At 41.1% G+C, this 20,686-nt stretch overlaps 1 protein-coding gene across 1 annotated transcript in view; it reads left to right on the forward strand.

The window, feature by feature from the left end:
* Positions 1–6,125, forward strand: part of rims2a (regulating synaptic membrane exocytosis 2a) — a 95,001-nt gene extending 88,876 nt beyond the window's left edge. The window contains 5 exon segments of the mRNA XM_025911448.1: positions 2,232–2,373; positions 2,538–2,650; positions 2,773–2,874; positions 3,012–3,151; positions 3,501–6,125. Coding sequence (XP_025767233.1) covers positions 2,232–2,373; positions 2,538–2,650; positions 2,773–2,874; positions 3,012–3,151; positions 3,501–3,704 — 701 coding nt within the window. The 3' untranslated portion in view covers positions 3,705–6,125.
* The last annotated feature ends 14,561 nt before the right edge of the window (positions 6,126–20,686 follow it).

Below are 20,686 nucleotides of genomic sequence, written 5' to 3' on the forward strand. Positions count from 1 at the left end.
GCAGAGGTACTGGCATGGGGGAGAACTGGGACGTTGGAAAGTTCAGAAATGTTATTAGCTCAATTAGTCTATTTCAGTAAGTGTAATGTGTTATAAGGCTGTCCATACTGTGCATGATCTGGTTATATGATGACATAAAGCTTAATGTGCGATTTCATCTGTGGTCAGTTTATCATCAGTTAGTTGTGGACCAGTCACACTTCTTTCTGCATCTGTTGTTGCTGCTGCCACCAGTGGTGGTGTTGTCAAAATGGAACCGGTCTGTTTGCTTACAAATGCCACTCACGCTGATCTAAAAATCTAATTTGCCCCACATGACTGTGACTCTGATTCTGTGGATGAAAACAAAGGACTCTGTATTTGGAATGAATCACTCTTTAGTATTTAGTTGGAAGTACTGCTTCTTTTTTTTTTTTAGCTTAGAACCACAACATTGTTCTGACTGTCTCTTCAAATTTCCTAAAAGGTAGCATAACGCCTACTGTGTGTATTTATAGCTCAGCCTCACAATCACTTCTCGTTCTATTTGCAGTTGTATTTACAAAAGAAGATTTGCAGTAAGCATGATCTATTCTTCTACCCACCACTCCTCCCTTTTTTTTTTTAGCTACAATTTCACAATCACTTAAACTCACACTTCCACCATTGGCAGCTTCCCTAGACTCGCTGTCTTTTCCTGACTGGCAGGGTCGCAATTTGAGGGCAGCAAACTTACGGAGATGAGCCAATTTGTCTCGTTTTGAGGCCTCTGCTGCTTCGCGGTAAAAAGTAGCTTCCTCTCCGACATACACTTATAACAGTCTAATCTTTATCTTATCTGCTACTGCTTTTTAATGCACCTCTGTATATTTTTGTCTCTAGAGCAGATACATACAGTGTTTATTTGAAATGCATTGGAACAGAATTTAAAGTGCTCAGATAAGATCACATAGTGCTCAATGTAGTGCAAAAGCTGCATAAATCCAAGACTGCGCCTTGTAACTTGTGTCAAAAGCGCAGGAGAATTACCATTAATAAATCATGTGTTTTCAACGTTCGTTGATAACGTCTGACTGGCCACTGAATGACAGCGGAGGTCTGCTACAGACGTCAGAGACGACCTTTGTGGCTGCTTCTCTTATTGTAAAAAATGTGAAGAGCAGGAAGAGGAGGCGGAGGCCAGCTGAATAACTGAGATTTCAAGGCTGAAGAGCATCATGCCTGTTTTATGTCTGTGTGAGGCACAAAATGATCCTTTTTTTTTACCTTCAGTTCCTCCTCTACTAAAGCAAACAAAGGAGAGAGGAAGGAGAGTAAAGACTGCAAGGCCTATAACTGGATTAGGATTGCTGTAGCCTAGAAATGACTCATCTGCACAAACTTGCAAAATATTAAAGAGAAATTACATAAGGTCTGTGAACGGCCGGTTTTTGCACCCTGTAGTAATGAGCTGAAGCTTTGTGTATAGTACCTCTGTGTTATTACCTTCATCAGGCTTTGCAGGGATTTTCTGACCTCTGGGAAATAACATAGTGCTACATTTGATTACACAGAAGAAGAAAAAAAAAATCCCATACCTGCAAAAGGCATGAAAACATTTAGTGATGGTTGGATCACCCCGCAGCAGTGCACAATTAAATGTTTAGAAAGGGACGTGTTTTCAGTTTAACACAGCTGCATGTGTATGTAGAAAGCTCATACGGAGGTTTTTAGAACTAACCTATAATGTTTGACTTCATTTTAATCTCTTGAGCAGCTTCTCGGCATATTAGGCTTACTGAAAGTAAAAGACAACTTTTTGCCAACCTCTTTTTAAATGGGAAATAAAAAGTGTGTGTATATGTGTGTGTGGAGAGAATCATCTTTCTTCTTGGATCAGTCAGGATGGTGGGTTTAGGTTGGAGGGGTGGGGATGCATAGACAGTGGATGTTTGTAGGTGAATTTGCTCCCAGAAGTCCCCCATAGGCAGTCGGTGGCGCAGACTGGAGGAAGGCTGCACATAGTGTTCCTAATATCGATCTTTTTAAAGAGACGGCAGTGCTCTGGTATAGAATTTGAATTCACTGAGGTGCGCTTTGTTTTCTCCTGAGGAAAGATTTTTGTACGAGCCGATGAAAGCGTTTGTATGCCAGTGATAATCCACGTGAATGCTTCTCGCCGTGCAACTCGCGTCCCCCCGGTTCAGTGTTGTGGACTGACAATTCTTCTCTCTCCTTCTCTGTCATTTGTGTCGTGCGTGAAACTTGTTCAGAAGCGGGAGGTAAAAAGTTGCGCAGCACTATCCAGAGGAGCACAGAGACAGGCCTGGCGGTGGAGATGAGAAGCAGGATGACTCGGCAGGCCAGCAGGGAGTCCACAGATGGAAGCATGAACAGCTACAGCTCCGAGGGAAAGTAAGGAGACATGCACTCACGCTCTGCGGACAATCAAAAAGCTGATACAGCAGCTTTTATATATATGAAAAATTCAGAGTTTAATTTGATAACTTATATCAGGATTTAGTCTAACTATAAGCACCTGGTGTTTTTGTTTATTTTTTTCTTCGTTAATGTTTCAGTCTCATCTTCCCTGGTGTGAGGCTGTCCTCAGATGCCCAGTTCAGTGACTTCCTGGATGGTCTTGGCCCTGCTCAGCTGGTTGGGCGACAGACATTGGCTACTCCCCCTATGGGTGAGGACAGTTACCCCCCCCTTTTTTTTCTTTTTTCTTTTTTTTTACAGAAATTTGTAGCTTGAAATGATGGAAGCTTCACTTCAGGCAAGTTAAAATCTTCGGTTTTGTTGGTTGTTTAGGAGACATCCAGATTTCCATGGCGGAGAAGAAAGGTGCACTGGAGGTGGAGGTCATCCGAGCCCGTGGCCTTGTGGGAAAACCAGGTTCCAAGGCACTGCCAGGTAATCAAAGCTACTAAATGTGCTCGTCTATGTAAGGTATTCACAGAGTAAATAAAGGTAAGCATGACTTGGTTGAGGAAAGAGAAAAGGAAAGCTTTCAAAAGCTCATCTCTCCTTTACGCTTTCTTCATTTCCAGCACCGTATGTAAAGGTCTACCTTTTGGAAAACGGAGTCTGCATAGCCAAAAAGAAAACTAAAGTAGCAAGAAAAACCTTGGATCCTCTTTATCAGCAGCAACTGCCGTTTGAGGAGAGTCCAGGAGGGAAGGTTTTACAGGTAAGAATATTATTCCTTTAGACTGCAACAAAGTGTCACAGTTAGCATTTCTCCTTGCAGTCTGCTGGCCTCAATGCCAGCACACACAGCTGATACTGTTCTGCACATCAGATTGGCTTTTTCATATAATGAGCTATATAAGCTGTATTTGGGTTCATCTGATTGTTGGGGTCTTCTCTGTATTATTGTAGGGTCTTTACCTTACAATATAAAGCACCTTGAGGGAATTGTTGTGATTTGGCGCTAAATAAATAAAACTGAATTGAATTTTGACTAGACTGGTCACTTTATTTATCTTTCTAAACTTGTTCCATCTTTTAGTTAAAGTTTTTTTCGTTCTTCTTTGCAGGTCATCGTATGGGGTGACTATGGACGTATGGACCATAAATCATTCATGGGAGCAGTTCAGATACTGTTAGATGAGCTGGACCTGTCCAACATGGTGATTGGCTGGTACAAGCTCTTTCCTCCGTCCTCACTGGTGGACCCTACTCTGGCCCCACTGACAAGAAGAGCTTCCCAATCCTCACTGGACAGTTTCTCTCGATCATAGCAGCGTGTGGACTGATAGCGTTGTTGTAGCAGCCAGTGTTGCGATTACAGGTCACGCCCCCCCGGTTACACTGCATGCTTGATGTTGTGTCTTCTGAGCCTGTTTCTAGGGGTGCAAACGTGATCCTGTGTTTTGAGCAAAAACGTCGCGCACACTGTGCACGTGGCAAAGCGTATCGCGAGCGCCTGGTAGCAGGGATTGCCAGGTGTTGTTGTTTGGAGGAAGCCGGAATGAACTCCTTAGCACGAGGAATCCGTCAATTCCAGGTTTTCATCCAATTCGAAGCCATGGGGGTCAACACTGGGAACCTCTGAATGAGTTCTACAGAAGCCCTTTTCGAATGAAAAATCTGTGTGTTGCTTGATTTTATTTTTTTTCCTGTTTCGTTTTCATTTCTTTTATTTACTTTTTTTCTCTAAATGTCAGTGTAATTGTATCTGAAGGGGGTGACAGTGTTTCTAACCAGATGCTTGGTCACGCCACGCCAACAGACCTAGCTGTGTAGATGGAGCTTTTGAGACCATCACTTTGGGTGATGTGTGTCCCAGCTTGTAACCACACTCCCACAGACCCCAAAAAGAAAAACCCTGCATACTCTACATATATCTACCCGATCAACCCATACTGGTAAAGCACCATAAAAGATTAATCAAAGGCCACTTTAAAGTGGCTGCCCTCAACACCCCCCCCACCCAAAAAAATAAATAAAAACAGTAACAATCCAAACTCCATGAAAAGATGTACAATCTTACCATATTTCTTTCTCTGTTGATATATTGTATGAAAATTAAATGATTTTTCTTTTCCCTTGTTTTTTAGTTTCTTTGCATGGACACAAATTTAGCTGAATAAAAAAAGAAAAAGAAAATTATTTTCTTGAGGCTGTAACTTGCAAAAAAAGATGAAAAATAAACAGAATCAGCCATTTTCAACAATTTATATTATTTTTAAAGAAAATTTTCACTAGTGCATGGTTTTCAAGGGGAGTGAATGCAACACCGTGACTGAAAAAAAAGACATTGTTTGTCATTCTTTAGATCATTCATGAATCTGCATTTTGCAGACATGCAGAAAAGGGGAACTTAAGAATTATTTAACAGAAAATGTTTATGTGACAAAAAGTGATAATGAAAATAAATGTAAATGATTTATTTCATTGTAAAAGGCTAATGCCTTATAAAGATAAACATAATGTGCAAATTGTACATGTTTCTCTTTTTCTTCCTTGTCCCAGGGTACTTCTCATCGTACTATTCATTGCGACCATTGTTCAGTCCCCTGACATCGTCCAGATTTTAGGACTGTTGGTTACTTTACAGTACTGTATCGTTTCACTATGTTTGTTTTCCTCCTTCTTTTGGATTTGGATTTGTTTAACAAGCATGTTGAAAAGGGTTTTCTGCAACATGGCTTGGGCACACCTTACAGTAACTCAGCATGTTTTGATAAAGATGATATTTGGAATTTTTGCAATTTCTTGTACAGTGCATGTCAACTTCATTACTTTTCTCCCTCACCTTAAATTGAGCTCTATGGCAAATTAGTTCTTGGTCTTCCTGGGCCATTTATTGAAGTTTTAACAGAACATTCCACCCCACCCCAAAGTCACATTTTCTTTCAGGTTTTTGAGGAAAAAAAAGAAGAAAAAAAATACGACAAGGAAAATATTTTATATTTAATGGAGGCTGGCGAAACAGTTGTGATTGCAAGTGTATTTTATTTCAGTATTGTTGACGAACATGCAAAAATAATCTGTACTGGTACAGCAAAGAGGTCTATACCGAATCAAGAGACGGCAAACATGCACGACATGCGTGTTGCCATGGTTCAATTTTACATCACTGTTTGTGAAGATGAGCTAATCACAAGTTGAAATAATAAGGGATATTGCCACAGAATTTTTTTTTCTTGTTTTAATGAAAATGAAATTACTTTACTATATTTTTGTTAGTTTTATTTAAAAGCCAAGACCAGTTTATTTTTTATTTTCTATTTTTAGTAATTAACAATACTTCTCGTGTCTGGGAAGTACATGAATCTTATAGTTGCAGTATGTCTGAATGAAACTGAATTGAGGCATTGTTCCTTTTCCACGTGAAGATAATGCATTTTAATGTCAGAGAAAAACCTTGTCGCTTTAACAAGCTACAGTATATATTTTCATTTTCATTGTACATACCTTTAGATGTCAGAATTTGAGTAAACAAGCTACCACAAATAGACTGATAGATTCTTTTGGAAGAGGAAAAATGCCTCATGATGACAAAGACATGTTATTTATCCTTTTGAATGCCTTTTCATTTTCTCTTTTTGGTGCAATGTGTTAATGCCAAGGCTATGTCTTGGTTAAGTATGGTTGAGTACAGAGATTTATGTAAGTTATTTTTCAAATTAAAAATAAAAAAAATGATATTACACTGATGTCAAGAGTTGAGTGATGATCAAATTAACACACACTCGCACAAACGCAAGTCAAATACTTTCTACAACATCTTTTACATCGATGTGAATAAGACAGATTCTGATTTGATTTATTGACCTAACTGCACAATGTTGCCTCAGGACAACATTGTGCAGTTAGGTCACTTTTCTTCAGGCAATAATGGTAAAGGAGTGGTTCTAAATTTTGGTCCTTAGGATGGATTGTTTTAGGTTTGTAGGTGTTTCCCCATTCCAAAACACCTGATTCAAGAGCTTGGAGAAGACATGTAAGGTACAAGGATGTAATTAAATGTCAAATGACAGAAATGTGATATCCACCTTTCATTTCTAAAGTTCCACACAGTGTAATGAGACACATTCAGACACATAGAAACCCATGCAATCACACATGCATGCTATTGCACATAAACCATGCATGAGCACAGACAAAGAAACACAAAAACACAGTTCTTTGTGATTTGTTGCCTGACGGTGGTTGTGGCTCACCTCCTCCACAACTGCCCCGGAGTAATTCATACAAATCAACGACTGGTTGGAAGGGTGGGGGTTCAATCCCTGGCTGCTCCAGTCTGAAGATCCTCGGACAAGATACTAAACCCAAGTTGCTCCCACTGTGTTCATCAGTGTGTGTGTGAATGTTAGACAGAAAGCACTTAGATGAAGAAGAGGAGTTTGTATGAATGTGTATGTGAATGTGAAATGTTGTAGAAAGTGATTTGAGTGGTGTAGCAGAGTAGAAAAGCATTATCCATCCAGCCATCAAGTGGGACAGATTGGAGTCTTTGCCAGGCCGATTTTGGCCCGCAGGCCCTATGTTTGACACCCTAGATTTAAAGGTTTTTTGGGGGGGGTTTAGTTTTATTTTACATCCTGTCCTCTCTGGCAGCTTTTGCAGTCAGAGTAGCCAAACACATTTTGCTTTTCCAAAAACAGCTTTTAAAAAATCTCTGTAGCCTCCTCTTATTCATGTGAATCTTTTATCTGTTTATTTATTCTTTTCTATCTGTGTCATTTCAGTTATTGCATTAAAAAAATAAAATAAAAAATAAACATACAGCACATGGAATAAAAAAATTGACACATGAATCAACAATCTTCTTGTAGTGTGAGTGTGAATGTGAGAGAGAGAGATTGTCTGTGTATGTGTCTTTGTCACAAACATTTTCTAATCTCTATTCAGAATCTGGAAGCAAAGGAGTCTTTACACACGGCTCTTTTGACTTTGCATTTATTCAGTATTCTGGTTCATATGTGTAGTCAGATTATAGAGGTTGATGCCTCAAATCTGTTTTCTCTGCATTGACTGCAGAATGTTCTTGATGGTGGAGCGGATGCTGGTCACAAACAGTTCATTTCCTTTCTTTGTGAAATGGACTCCGTCTGGTACAAAGATTGTGTTGTCGAAAAATTTCAAACAGGGATGTTCAATAATCACCCCTCCAAAGCAGTGGGCAGCCTTTCTCATGGTATGGTTGACAATCTCCCTGTCCTTGTTTATCTTCCATGGACTTCCATACCTCCACACTTGGCGCTGATTGATGCAGGAATAAGCAATCGTCATTGAGGGGAACTCTTTGTGCAGTTGCATCAATTCCATCTTCATTATACCAGAAAGTTGTTGGGCAGACGTGAGTCCTAAATCATTGCCCCCAGCGTGGATAATCAATATGTCAGGCGGGCTCCGTGTAGATAACTCTTCATAAAAACGTGGAAGGACGCCGCTCCAGCGCATCCCTCCTTTGCCAAACCATTGGATTTTGGCATCAAGTCCCAAATTCTCTCCAAACTTCTGACTTGCTCCGCACTCTCCTCTTTTGACGTAGCTTGAGCCAATGATCCAAATGTTTCTAACTTTCTGTTCCTCTGTCGTCTTTTTCTCCGTCATTTTGCTTTCAGAGGATCTGGCATCATTCTGGAAACTCGAGGCTGTATTGTTCAATTTCTTGCCTTTGAGTCGGATCATTGTGATAGAGGCGCTTTTTGGGATGCTTGGTGGTGTCACAGCTGATTCATTCTTGTCTGTGTCTTTCTTCATCCTTTTTCTTTCTGAAGAGCAGGCCTCAGAGATGCTTCTGCAGTTGGTTGAAATCTGACTGAAATTTCTTTTCAGTACAAATTTCTTTCCACAGATTCTGCTTTTTTCCCTTGTTGGGGAGGAGCTGTCAGCGCTTCTGCTGCAGTTTTGTGCAGCACCATCCTGGATCATTCCCTTTAGTGGAAGTTTGACAGGGTTTAAACCCAGCTGATCTTTCTCAGACACTGGCGACAGGTTTTGGCGCTGCATTCTTGTAAAAAGATGCTGTACCACTTGGCTGGATCCAACAAATACAGCAATGGTTTTCCTGAAGCTTGTCAGTGTATTCACGATGTTTCTTCCAAAAAATCTTTCAAAATGCGATATTTACACACTTAAACAACGAGCTCTGATTTCTGTTGTGCACTCACGAATGAAGGGCAGTGAACTGACTGAAGCCTCTGCTCTATATGGGTAGTTCTGTTCCGTTGTGACATCATACACCTAGTAACTCTCAGCAGGCAGACTGCAGCTCTTTGATTTAACAGACAAACATTCTGCACAGTGAAGATGTTTTTATTTGAATTTATTTGTTTTTGAAGTTTATGGGATGTTTTAGAGAGAATTTTTGCTTTCCCATCAAAACACAAATAAATTCATATGAATACGTTTAAAGTGCACTATACATGTAAACAGTGACTATTTCCTCATATTGAGTTAACAGGCTTTTTTCCTCTCAAATATCAAGTTCACCGTGTGATACTTATTTCATGTAATAATTACAACATTTGGAAATAGGGAAACCTTCTGCAGTGGCGAGTACATACATTTGATTTTATGTGACTGTGACAGAGTCTCGTATTAACCCAAGTTGCTCCCAGTGTGTTCATCAATGTGTGTGTGAATGTTAGACAGAAAGCACTTAGATGTAGAAAAGGAGATTGTATGAATGTGTATGTGAATAGGTGAATGTAGCAAGTTGTATAAAGTGATTTGAGTCCTGAAGTAGAGTAGAAAAGCATTATCCATCCAGCCATCAAGTGGGACAGATTGGAGTCTTTGCCAGGCCGATTTTGGCCCCTGGGCCCTATGTTTGACACCCTAGATTTAAAGTTTTGAGTTTTTTTAGTTTTGTGTTAAATCCTGTCCTCTCTGGCAGCTTTTGCAGTCAGAGTAGCCAAACACATTTTGCTTTTCCAAAAACAGCTTTAAAAAAATCTCTGTAGCCTCCTCTTATTCATGTGAATCTTTTATCTGTTTATTTATTCTTTTCTATCTGTGTCATTTCAGTTATTGCATTAAAAAAATAAAAAAATAAACATACAGCACATAATAAAAAAAATACAAAATACACAGACACATGAATCAACAATCTTCTTGTAGTGTGAGTGTGAATGTGAGAGAGAGAGACTGTCTGTGTATGTGTCTTTGTCACAAACATTTTCTAATCTCTATTCAGAATCTGGAAGCAAAGGAGTCTTTACACACGGCTCTTTTGACTTTGCATTTATTCAGTATTCTGGTTCATATGTGTAGTCAGATTATAGAGGTTGATGCCTCAAATCTGTTCTCTCTGCATTGACTGCAGAATGTTCTTGATGGTGGAGCGGATGCTGGTCACAAACAGTTCATTTCCTTTCTTTGTAAAATGGACTCCGTCTGGTACAAAGACTGTGTTGTCGAAAAATTTCAAACAGGGATGTTCAATAATCACCCCTCCAAAGCAGTGGGCAGCCTTTCTCATGGTATGGTTGACAATCTCCCTGTCCTTGTTTATCTTCCATGGACTTCCATACCTCCACACTTGGCGCTGATTGATGCAGGAATAAGCAATCGTCATTGAGGGGAACTCTTTGTGCAGTTGCATCAACTCCTTCTTCATTACACCAGAAAGTTGCTGGGCAGACGTGAGTCCTAAATCATTGCCCCCAGCGTGGATAATCAATATGTCAGGCGGGCTCCGTGTCGATAACTCTTCATAAAAACGTGGAAGGACGCCGCTCCAGCGCATCCCTCCTTTGCCAAACCAATGGACTTTGGCATTAAGGCCCAAATTCTCTCCAAACTTCTGACTTGCTCCGCACTCTCCTCTTTTGACGTAGCTTGAGCCAATGATCCAAATGTTTCTAACTTTCTGTTCCTCTGTCGTCTTTTTCTCCGTCATTTTGCTTTCAGAGGATCTGGCATCATTCTGGAAACTCGAGGCCCTGTCGTTCAATTTCTTGCCTTTGAGTCGGATCATCGTGATAGAGGCGCTTTTTGGGATGCTTGGTGGTGTCACAGCTGATTCATTCTTGTCTGTGTCTTTCTTCATCCTTTTTCTTTCTGAAGAGCAGGCCTCAGAGATGCTTCTGCAGTTGGTTGAAATCTGACTGAAATTTCTTTTCAGTACAAATTTCTTTCCACAGATTCTGCGTTTTTCCCTTGTTGGGGAGGAGCTGTCAGCACTTCTGCTGCAATTTTGTGCAGCACCATCCTGGATCATTCCCTTTAGTGGAAGTTTGACAGGGTTTAAACCCAGCTGATCTTTCTCAGACACTGGCGACAGGTTTTGGCGCTGCATTCTTGTAAAAAGATGCTGTACCACTTGGCTGGATCCAACAAATACAGCAACGGTTTTCCTGAAGCTTGTCAGTGTATTCACGATGTTTCTTCCAAAAAATCTTTCAAAATGCGATATTTACACACTTAAACAACGAGCTCTGATTTCTGTTGTGCACTCACGAATGAAGGGCAGTGAAATGACTGAAGCCTCTGCTCTATATGGGTAGTTCTGTTCCGTTGTGACATCATACACCTAGTAACTCTCAGCAGGCAGACTGCAGCTCTTTGATTTAACAGACAAACATTCTGCACAGTGAAGATGTTTTTATTTGAATTGTTTTGTTTTTGAAGTTTATGGGATGTTCCATCCATCCATCCATCCATTCGCTTCCGCTTATCCTTTTCAGGGTCGTGGGGGGCGCTGGAGCCTATCCCAGCTGTCATAGGGCGAGAGGCGGGGTACGCCCTGGACAGGTCGCCAGTCTGTCGCAGGGCTAACACACAGGGACAGACAACCATTCGCACTCACATTCACTCGCACATTTACACCTAGTGGCAATTTGGATTATCCAATTGACCTATCCCCACAAGCTGCATGTCTTTGGACGGTGGGAGGAAGCCGGAGTACCCGGAGAGAACCCACGCAAACACGGGGAGAACATGCAAACTCCACACAGAAAGACCCCGGCCTGATGGTGGAATTGAACTCAGGACCTTCTTGCTGTGCGGCAACAGTGCTAACCACCGTGCCTTTATGGGATGTTTTACAGACAATTTTTGCTTTCTCATCAAAACACAAATAAATTCATATGAATACTTTTAAAGTGCACTATACATGTAAACAGTGACTATTTACTCATATTGAGTTAACAGTCTTTTTTCCTCTCAAATATCAAGGTTACCATGTGATTATGGATGCTTATTTCATGTAATAATTAGAATTCACTAGCTGGGCCCACGTCCTCATTTTAGGTTTGACAGCATTTTTGTAGGTAATGGTGAATGCATGGACATGAACTGAGCTGCGGTTTGGGGAAGGCCTCGAAGGGGACTGGCGACAGTTCCCAGGCCTGGCAGATCCCCAAAGAAGGCATCCCCAAGAAGCAGTAATATCTGTGCGATACGAAGATCGAAGACGTCAGCAGAATAATTTGATTTTCGATTCGACTTATTTATACAGCACCGAGCCACAGTGACAGAAACCTTGAGACCCTGCAATGATGTCTAGAGGAAAACCCAACAATCATACGACCCCCTATGAGCAAGCACTTTGGCGACAGTGGGAAGGAAAAACTCTCTTTTAACAGGAAGAAACCTCCAGCAGAACCAGGCTCAGGGAGGGGCAGCCATCTGCCGCGACCGGTTGGGGAGAGAGAAGGAGAAGAGAAAACAAAGACGAGCGCAAGGAGAGCGAACGCTGCTCCGTGGTGTGGAGTGGATGAGCTTGGACAACTCGGAAGGAATGGCAGGAGAAGACAAAGGAAGTTGCAAACAACGGAATTCTTAATGGATGAATGAGGGGAACCCTCGATCGGGTAGCGACGTGGCTCGACTTTGAGCTGAAGCTCTGACAGAGAAGAATGCTGGATTTGAGATTTGAGGTAGGGCTTGGCGGCTCGAAAAGCTTGTCTTTGAGTAGAAGATGTAGAGGGGGTGCTTAGCTGGTTAATTACTTCAGATAAGGTAGCAATAACGACTGAGCTAACAGAAGTGACAGCAGCAGCTTGGGGAGAGTTGATGAATTGAAAGACTGATTAGAGGAAAATAATCTCTATAATAATAACCCCCAATTTGGCATCTCGGTGCCACGAAGGTTCACCTTTGTTTTGCAAAGGCAGGAAAGATGGCAGCGAATGTGGCATCTCTGTGTCGAGCACAGAAACTGGCAACTATATTAGAAAGTGTGCTGCTGCGTTTGCGAATGAGGGATAAAGAAGAACCAGGCATCTTGGTGTCAAGCTTGATATTGCATTCGTAAAGGAGGGACAGAGGAAGAGAGCCTGGGATCGCGGTGCCGAAGCACGCTGCATTTGCTAAGGAGGGAAGGAGTACTGGCAACTCTGTGCCCTTTTTATTTATTTTTCCTTAAGTATGCTGAGAAACTGGCAACACGATGTTCGAAAAGCTTGCTGCTGCTTTTGCGAATGTAGGAGAAAGGAACCTGGCAACCCGGTGCTGAGGTTAGCTGGAGGGGGGTGGGGAGTAGCTGAGTGCCTGGCAACCCGGTGCCGCGAAGTTTAGCAGAGGAGGGATTAGTGGCCGAGAACCTGGCAACCCGGTGCCGACGTTTGCTGCGGCGTTTAGGAGAGGAGGGATGAGTGGCCGAGATCCTGGCAACTTGGTGCTAAAGTTTGCGGCGGGGTTTAGCAGATGAGAGGTTGGGAACATGGCAACTCGGTGCCGAGGTTGGCTGCAGAATTTTGCTTAGGAGGGATGGGTGGCTGAGAACCTAGCAACTGGTTTGCTGCAGAGTTTTGTTTTTTTCTTTTTTTGTTTTGTGTGTTGTCTTCCTGAGAAACTGGCAGTTCGGTGGTAGGGAGCTTGCTGCTGCGTTTGAGAATGGCGGATGGGGAAGAACTGGGCAGCGCCAACTTGCATAAGCTTTTAGCGAAAGGAGGTATGGAAACATCACGACGATGGAGAACAGTAGAGAGTATGGGGCTAGCGACGAACTCCCAGCTTGCATTAAATGGTGTTAGTAGGAAGGAGAACAGAGCTGAGCTTCCCCGTTACCTGGCGCTGGCGGGTGGGTGGAGCTATGAAGTACGCTTTTGCTGTTGGAGCTGCTATTTGTTTGGAAGCGTGGGTTCGGCGCTGACGGCTAACTCGCCCGGCCTGTGACCTGTTTCGGAGCAACGTGAGAGGAGCTGTGAGTTCTGCTGGCGGGCGACGTTGCTGGTTTTCGCTGAAGTGGCGGGCGGCCGGAGTTACTTCATGATGGATTTAGCGGAGATAAACCGACTGGATGAATGGACGTAGGAGACCGTATGTCGGGTGGCGAGAAAACTGCTAGGAGGTCGTCAGCATTCGGTGTTTTGGAAGCGCTGCTGTGACGTTCGGTGTGTTTCTGGGATTGCCGGAGGAAAAGCGATGGATGCAGAGCTTGAGTACTTGTTCGTCTGATGCGCTGATGGACGAGAGGGCGATTGTAGCGAAGGGTGAGTAAAATTACGTTACTCTTGAGAGATGAGCTGTGTTTAAAGGTATCCGCCAAGAATGGACCCTGTTTGCACGTAAACGAGAACGAACAGCTTGCAGAACTGGGGGGAACCTATATAGATGACAACCGGAAGGAGCATGTTTGGAGGCGTGGTCCCGCTCCTGCAATTCCGATACATAATCTCCAACATTTGTTCCTTTCAAATATCAAGTTTACCGTGTGATACTTATTTCATGTAATAATTACAGCATTTGGAAATAGGGAAACCTTCTGCAGTGGCAAGTACATACATTTGATTTTATGTGACTGTGACAGAGTCTAGTGTTGCAATGAATGACTCCCAATCAGTGTACAGATACCACGAACCTGTTCAGATGTTAATAAAAACAGTGTTCCTGTGGGGAAAAAAATCTAAGAATTCCACTCAGAGTTGATGATTGATGAGTGGGGAAATTTACAAAAGAATTTGACAGGCTGTATGTGTTTTATTGCTGTAATGATATCTTAACGTGGGAGTTTATGGGATCTGACTCCCTTTTAGCCACGTCAGTATTTGACTTGCTGTACGCAAGTCAAATACTTTCTACATCATCTTTTACATCGATGTGAATAAGTTGCTTGATCAGAAAAGTACCGGGTGCAGACACGGCCATGTTAGTCAGTCAGCACGAGCATACCCCTAACTCAATTATCTGGGGAAATCAGTTATAAACAATAAAAAAAAAACTATTATACATTTAAAGAATTTTTAAAAAATCATTCCAACCAGTCATTAAGTTGTTTTATTTATAACTTAACCCTCTGTGGCTGTCAAAGGAAAATTGTATATATATGTGATCAGCTACATGAAATGTATCCTTTCATTAAGCATATTTCTACATGACTCTTCACCTAGTAACTTGTGTGCAGCTACTAACCGCTTCCTGTCTTCAGAGAACATTTAGATGTAGAGATTTGAAACCTCAGCTCTTTTACGAGTAGAGAAGGGAAAAACCCACTGCTCTGAGTGACGTTGTTACCTTGAGACACACACACACACACACACACAGACACAGAACTGTATAAATAAAAAACGCAGACAGAGATGAAATTCAAATTCAAATTCAAATTTTTATTTGTCACATACACAGTCATACACAGTACGATATGCAGTGAAATGCTTACACAACTGCTCGTGACCTAAGGAAAAAAGAAAAGGCTATGAATAAGATAGGAAATAAAAATTAAAAAGATCCTGCGTTCCATGGCTGCCCTTGCGAGTTAAAGAAAATCTGCAGTGTTTGTGTTTTCTAACTCAGATGTCTCAGCTGAAGAACGGCAAGGTGATTTAAAGAAATCCCCTGTCATTTAAATTGGTCCTTCGAGCTTAGCGATGGAAACAACAGACACGTTTCTGTGACTCCAATAAGGTCTGACTGCTGCATCCTGACGCCGTGAGGAGCCAGCACCGAAGTCTGTCGACAGCCCTCTCTAGGTAGAGGTGAAAGACCTGGGACGTAAGAAAAATTTGGGTCCAGGCCGGTGTAATAGTTCTGGTCCACGACGTTGGGATCCAGCCAGATGACCTGAACGACCAGCAAAAGACGACTGAGGGTGAGAAAACACTTTTTTGGTTTTAAACCGCCGGAAGGGTTTAGAAGAATGCGCAAAGGTTTGTTGTAGCCGGAATTACTTCGTGATACGCGTAAAATAGGTTAAAAGTAGCCGGAATTACTTTGTGAAACACGTGAAATAGGTTTGAGTTCGCCGGAAGGAACTAAGTTTAGATGGGTTTTAGAGGTAGCCGTCAAATACCTCGTGACAAATAAGGTTTAAGTTCGCCACAAGGAACTGTGTTTAGAGTGGTTTCAGAAGTGACCGTGAAATACTTCGTGACAAATTAGCGCGCAAATGTCTATCTGTGTGTATGTATATGTGTTTTGTGTATATATGTTTTGGAAGTAAGTTGATTTTACAGCACAATACGCTGCTGAACTACTTCCATTGTTTTTATTGTTTTCTTTGCTGAGGCTCACGTACTGGTGACAAAGGAGAACGGTTGAGTTTTATCTCGTAAAACTGATACCGCTTCATTTTTTAGAAGTGAAGTCGAAGGGCGTATCAGTAAACCACTCTGAAGTCAAGCGTGCCAGTGACGGCCCAGCAAAAATCTTTGAGAATGGAGAATAAACAAGCAAAATTAACACCTGATGAGAAATGTTTAGAAAAACAACAAACCAGAGCAGGACTAATCCAAAAGAAAGACAGAGGAATGCATAGTGGAACAGCAAGAGGTAGAGGCAGGCCTATATACACACCAAAAAGTGGCTTTAGCACTGCATGCTGGAGGTGTGGAAAAGAGGGACATTTTGCACGTCACTGTAAGACACAGAGACACACACCAAACAGTGACTCTATTACTACATGTTGGAGGTGTGGAAAAAAGGGACATTTTGTACGTGACTGTAAGAAACAAAGAAGCAGTTCAGACTAGGAAGAACATAATAATCCCTCAACAAGTAAAAGATTAGAGATCAAAGTTTAAAAAGGGCTGGATACAGACCCAACTGAATACATATAAATACAAGAGGAATAAAGTGGAATAAACAAAAGGTTAAATTAAATTAGAGCTTATGTATTCAAACTAATAATAAGAAGGATAACAACCTGTAAATTGGTATTAACAAATGAAACAAAATTGGATAGATAACCATGCCCAGAATGAATAGAATGAATGAAAGCAGATAATTCACACGAAAACATATTAAATAATATAGAGAGATGCATAAGGTATATTAAGGCTGTGTCATTGTTCAGCCAAGGAAAAGGTAAATGTCTCCAGCTTGGGAAGGGGTGAAGCTGCAGATCACCCCCAGCCCTCGATGGATACATAATAAAATATAAAATAATAAACTATTGTATATTAGTAGTATAGCGTAATATACTAATAAATATTGTGATATACTACTGCTGTTATAAAAACAAACAAACAATAATAACATTAATAATGACATAATATTAATGGTGAGAGGCACCTCAGTCAGTTATGATGTGAGGTGGATAATTGTTAAAAGTACTCTGATTCAAGCTTAAGGTTTGCTCAAACTCAGTGCATTGATATATGAGATGAAGAAAATAAGGAAAATACCTAAACTAATCAGGTGCATAGAGACACTTGACCTGACTGAAAACCTGTCATCCTAGATGAGACATTGTTGAGATATAGAGCACACCTATAGTAACAATTAATAAGCCAAACCCTGTATACAACAGCTAAAGCTACAGGTTTGAAAAGCTGAATTAAATATGTGGACACTACCAAGCTGATGAGCAAGTTACACATTTTTTTTATTTTATTTGTCTTTTAGAGCAGAAGCTGCATATTAAAGCTCACACATGCAGCTGTCTGTGAGCTCAGTTTTTTGTTCACACTTCTGCTTTGCAGCAGCTTTTTCTTTTTTCTTTTTGTGTCCTGACTCATGTGTGTAAAGCCTTCATGCCATCGGCAATTTGTTTTTTGTTTTTGTTTGTTTGTTTTGTTGGTTTGGAAAACAAATTTGTGATCATACTTGTGGATCACAGTGACACATAATGATTAGGCATATGATTTACTAATGCCTAGTTTTAGAGCTGTGAGCTATGACCTGTAAGCAATGCAAAGTTTTTTCCTAACTTAAAAGTTTGAAATATGTAAGATGTGTGACACGTATGAATTCTTTGAAAAAAAAAAAGGAATTGCTTAAAATGCCTTAAGTCAAAATGTAGTGTTGCATCTACAAAGAAGAAAGCAGAAGAAGCATTCAGTAACTTGAAACTGGCATTACAGACAAATACAGTTTTGGCTTTGCCTGATTATGATAAGCCTCTCTACTTACATGTAGATGGAGGTGCAGGCTACATGAGAGCAGTGTTAACACAGGCATTTGGAGAAAAACAACGTCCGCTTGCATTTTACTCCTGTAAATTAGACTGTTGCGTCAGGCCTGCCTACGTGTGTGCAAGCCTGTGCAGACGCAGCAGAGGCAGTAAAAAAGGTCAGCTGACATTGTTTTAGGGGCACAATTTAATCAGTACCCCACGCAGTGAAAGTTCGACAAAGAGTTCGATTAGTCTGCAAAAACAGGAAATATGTGTGCCTGTGGTGTGTCTGTGACAGGAAATCGTGTGTGTAACAGGAACTACATGCCCATAAAAGGAGCTGACTGTGTCAAGGAAGCAGACAGAGAGACACACAGACAGTCAGTATGTTTTTTCAGCAGTGCATCACTTTGCAATAATTTGGCAGAACAGAGGATTGATTAAATCTACTGGAAACTAGGGCTGCCACGATTAGTCGACTAGTCACGATTACGTCGACTATTAAAATCGTCGACGACTAATTTAATAGTCGACGCGTCGTTTGAAGCTTTGTAAGATCCCAAAAGACGCAGGAGTAAGTAGTAGGATTTAAGAGTGTAATGACGGACTGAAACAGAAGATGGCAGCACTGCATGTACAAGGATGCCAGCTGCCGTTAAACCCCGAAGAAGAAGAAACTGTGTCCCAGAATTCATAGCGCGGCCCTGCTCAGTTTTCAACAATGGCGGCAGCTAGATTTAATATCACTCTTATTATTCTTTCTAGGTCACAAAATAAACGTTTAACATATTTTCAGGCGAGAATATAGCTGTGTAAACCTCAAATATCTGCTCAGTTTAAACTCCACCAAACAAACTACAAATGTCATTAAAATTTAATAAACTATCATCTTGTCTTTAATTTTAGTTAGCACATACCTTAAACACTTAAAGCTGTAAGCTAATGATAGTTATTTAAGAGCAGATGCATGCTGGTGAAATAAGCTGTACGTTTTACATCCAATGGATGCATGATCTGATTAGTCGACTAATCGCAAAAATAATCGGTGACTAGTCAACTATCAAAATAATCGTTTGTGGCAGCCCTACTGGAAACCCAGTACAACATGGAGATCTTCTAAAGACACTATTAGATGTAATTACATTGTCAAAACAGGTATGCATTATGTAAATGTGCTGCACATCAGAAAGATAAATCAGAAATAACTAAAGGCAATAACTTTGTAGATCAAGCAGCTAAGTTAGCCGCACAGCAAACTGTAGACACATTAATGTCTGCATCCCCCTATGCAAATACCACTTGATGTACTTAAAGATGAACAAAAGATGCACCAACCACAGAACAAAAGAAATGGTTAAAGTGTGGAGCACGACTAGAAAATGATCTGATGACTTGTGAAGTAAAACCAATACTAAAACCAACAACTCTGGCAGAATGGATGGCAAAACTACTAGAAAATACGGATATTGTTTTGAACAATAAACTGCCGTAAGACTCTTCTCCAGTGTCTTGCAGGTTGAAACCAGGCGAAAGGGGTGTTCAAGAGGAAAAATTGGAGTTTACTCCACTTGGAGGGCCAATACCAAGTGTTATTGACAACACCCACAGCCTGTAAAATTGCAGAGAATTCTCATTCTCTCTAGCCACTGACCAACTTTAGGCTCACTGATACATTTGGGTGTGACCAACCTCAAGCATGAAGTGTTCTCAGGTGGTAACTGGCGTCTCACTACTGGCAACGGCTCTGTTCATCACGCTATCAACCCTGGAAGACGGAAGAAAACAATACACGAGCCAAGAAAAGAGATGGACAATGCCTGATACAGATACGTGTTTAACAGAACCACAGAGAAAGACTGTTACGTCTGCTCGCACATGCCGAGCATATTAACACAACCATGTATGGGAAACACCCTGGAACAAGTGCACTAACTCTGATCTCCGATCACACCTTGAGAATGACTTTTGTAAAGTGCACAACAACAACAACATCATCATCATCCTCATCCAGGAAGAAACGCTCAACTTCAACAGTCAGACCATGACTCAATCTGGGGAACCGACGTACCTGAAGAATTCTGGATAACTGGACAAAAGGTACTCAACTCACTCTTCCTGTGGGCAGGAGTTGGGAAAACGTGCTCTCAGAAGTGAGATACTGGACTATAGATTCGGCTTGTTTCTCAAAGCATCTTGGAAGGTCAACGAGGGACAAAACCAATAAATAGACACTCTCAGAATTGCTGTAATGCAACATCGTGTAGCACTGCACATGATCCTGGCTGAGAAAGGAGGATTGTGTGTCTTATTCAACACCACATGCTGCACTTACATACCAGATAATGTACATTCTTCAGACATGACTTCAGATTTTAAAGGGACTGTTGATTGTCGTTGGACTTTTCCTGATTTTATTTTGTTTCTTTATTTGACTTATTCCTTGTTTAAAAGCTGTAATTTCACCGATGATAAGTTTGTCATTTACAGCATATGCAGATGCATCACAAACTGATAAGTAACTAAGTAGTTACTTATTGTACATTTCATTCCTCTGATAAACAGGGCGGAATGTCAAAGGAAAATTGTATATATATGTGATCAGCTACATGAAATGTATCCTTTCATTAAGCATATTTCTACATGACTTTTCACCTAGTAACTTGTGTGCAGCTTCTAACCGCTTCCTGTCTTCAGAGAACATTTAGATGTAGAGAAGTGAAACCTCAGCTCTTTTACGAGTAGAGAAGGGAAAAACCCGCTGAAGAACGGCAAGGTGATTTAAAGAAATCCCCTGTCAGTGGCAAACCAACTTTTTAGTGATTACGATGTTCCTTTCAAATATTAACTTATTTTGTGACACAAAACATTTCTGTGTTCAGTAAAATGTTGAGCAGCAGACAGTTTGACCTTTAACTTGGGGGTGGAGCAATTCTTTCAGATGCCAAATATGCATTTGACAGAGTGCTAGCTACTGCTAAGACTAAA

This window comes from Oreochromis niloticus, linkage group LG11 (genome assembly GCF_001858045.2).
Source record: "Oreochromis niloticus isolate F11D_XX linkage group LG11, O_niloticus_UMD_NMBU, whole genome shotgun sequence".
Classification (NCBI taxonomy): Eukaryota; Metazoa; Chordata; class Actinopteri; order Cichliformes; family Cichlidae; genus Oreochromis; species Oreochromis niloticus.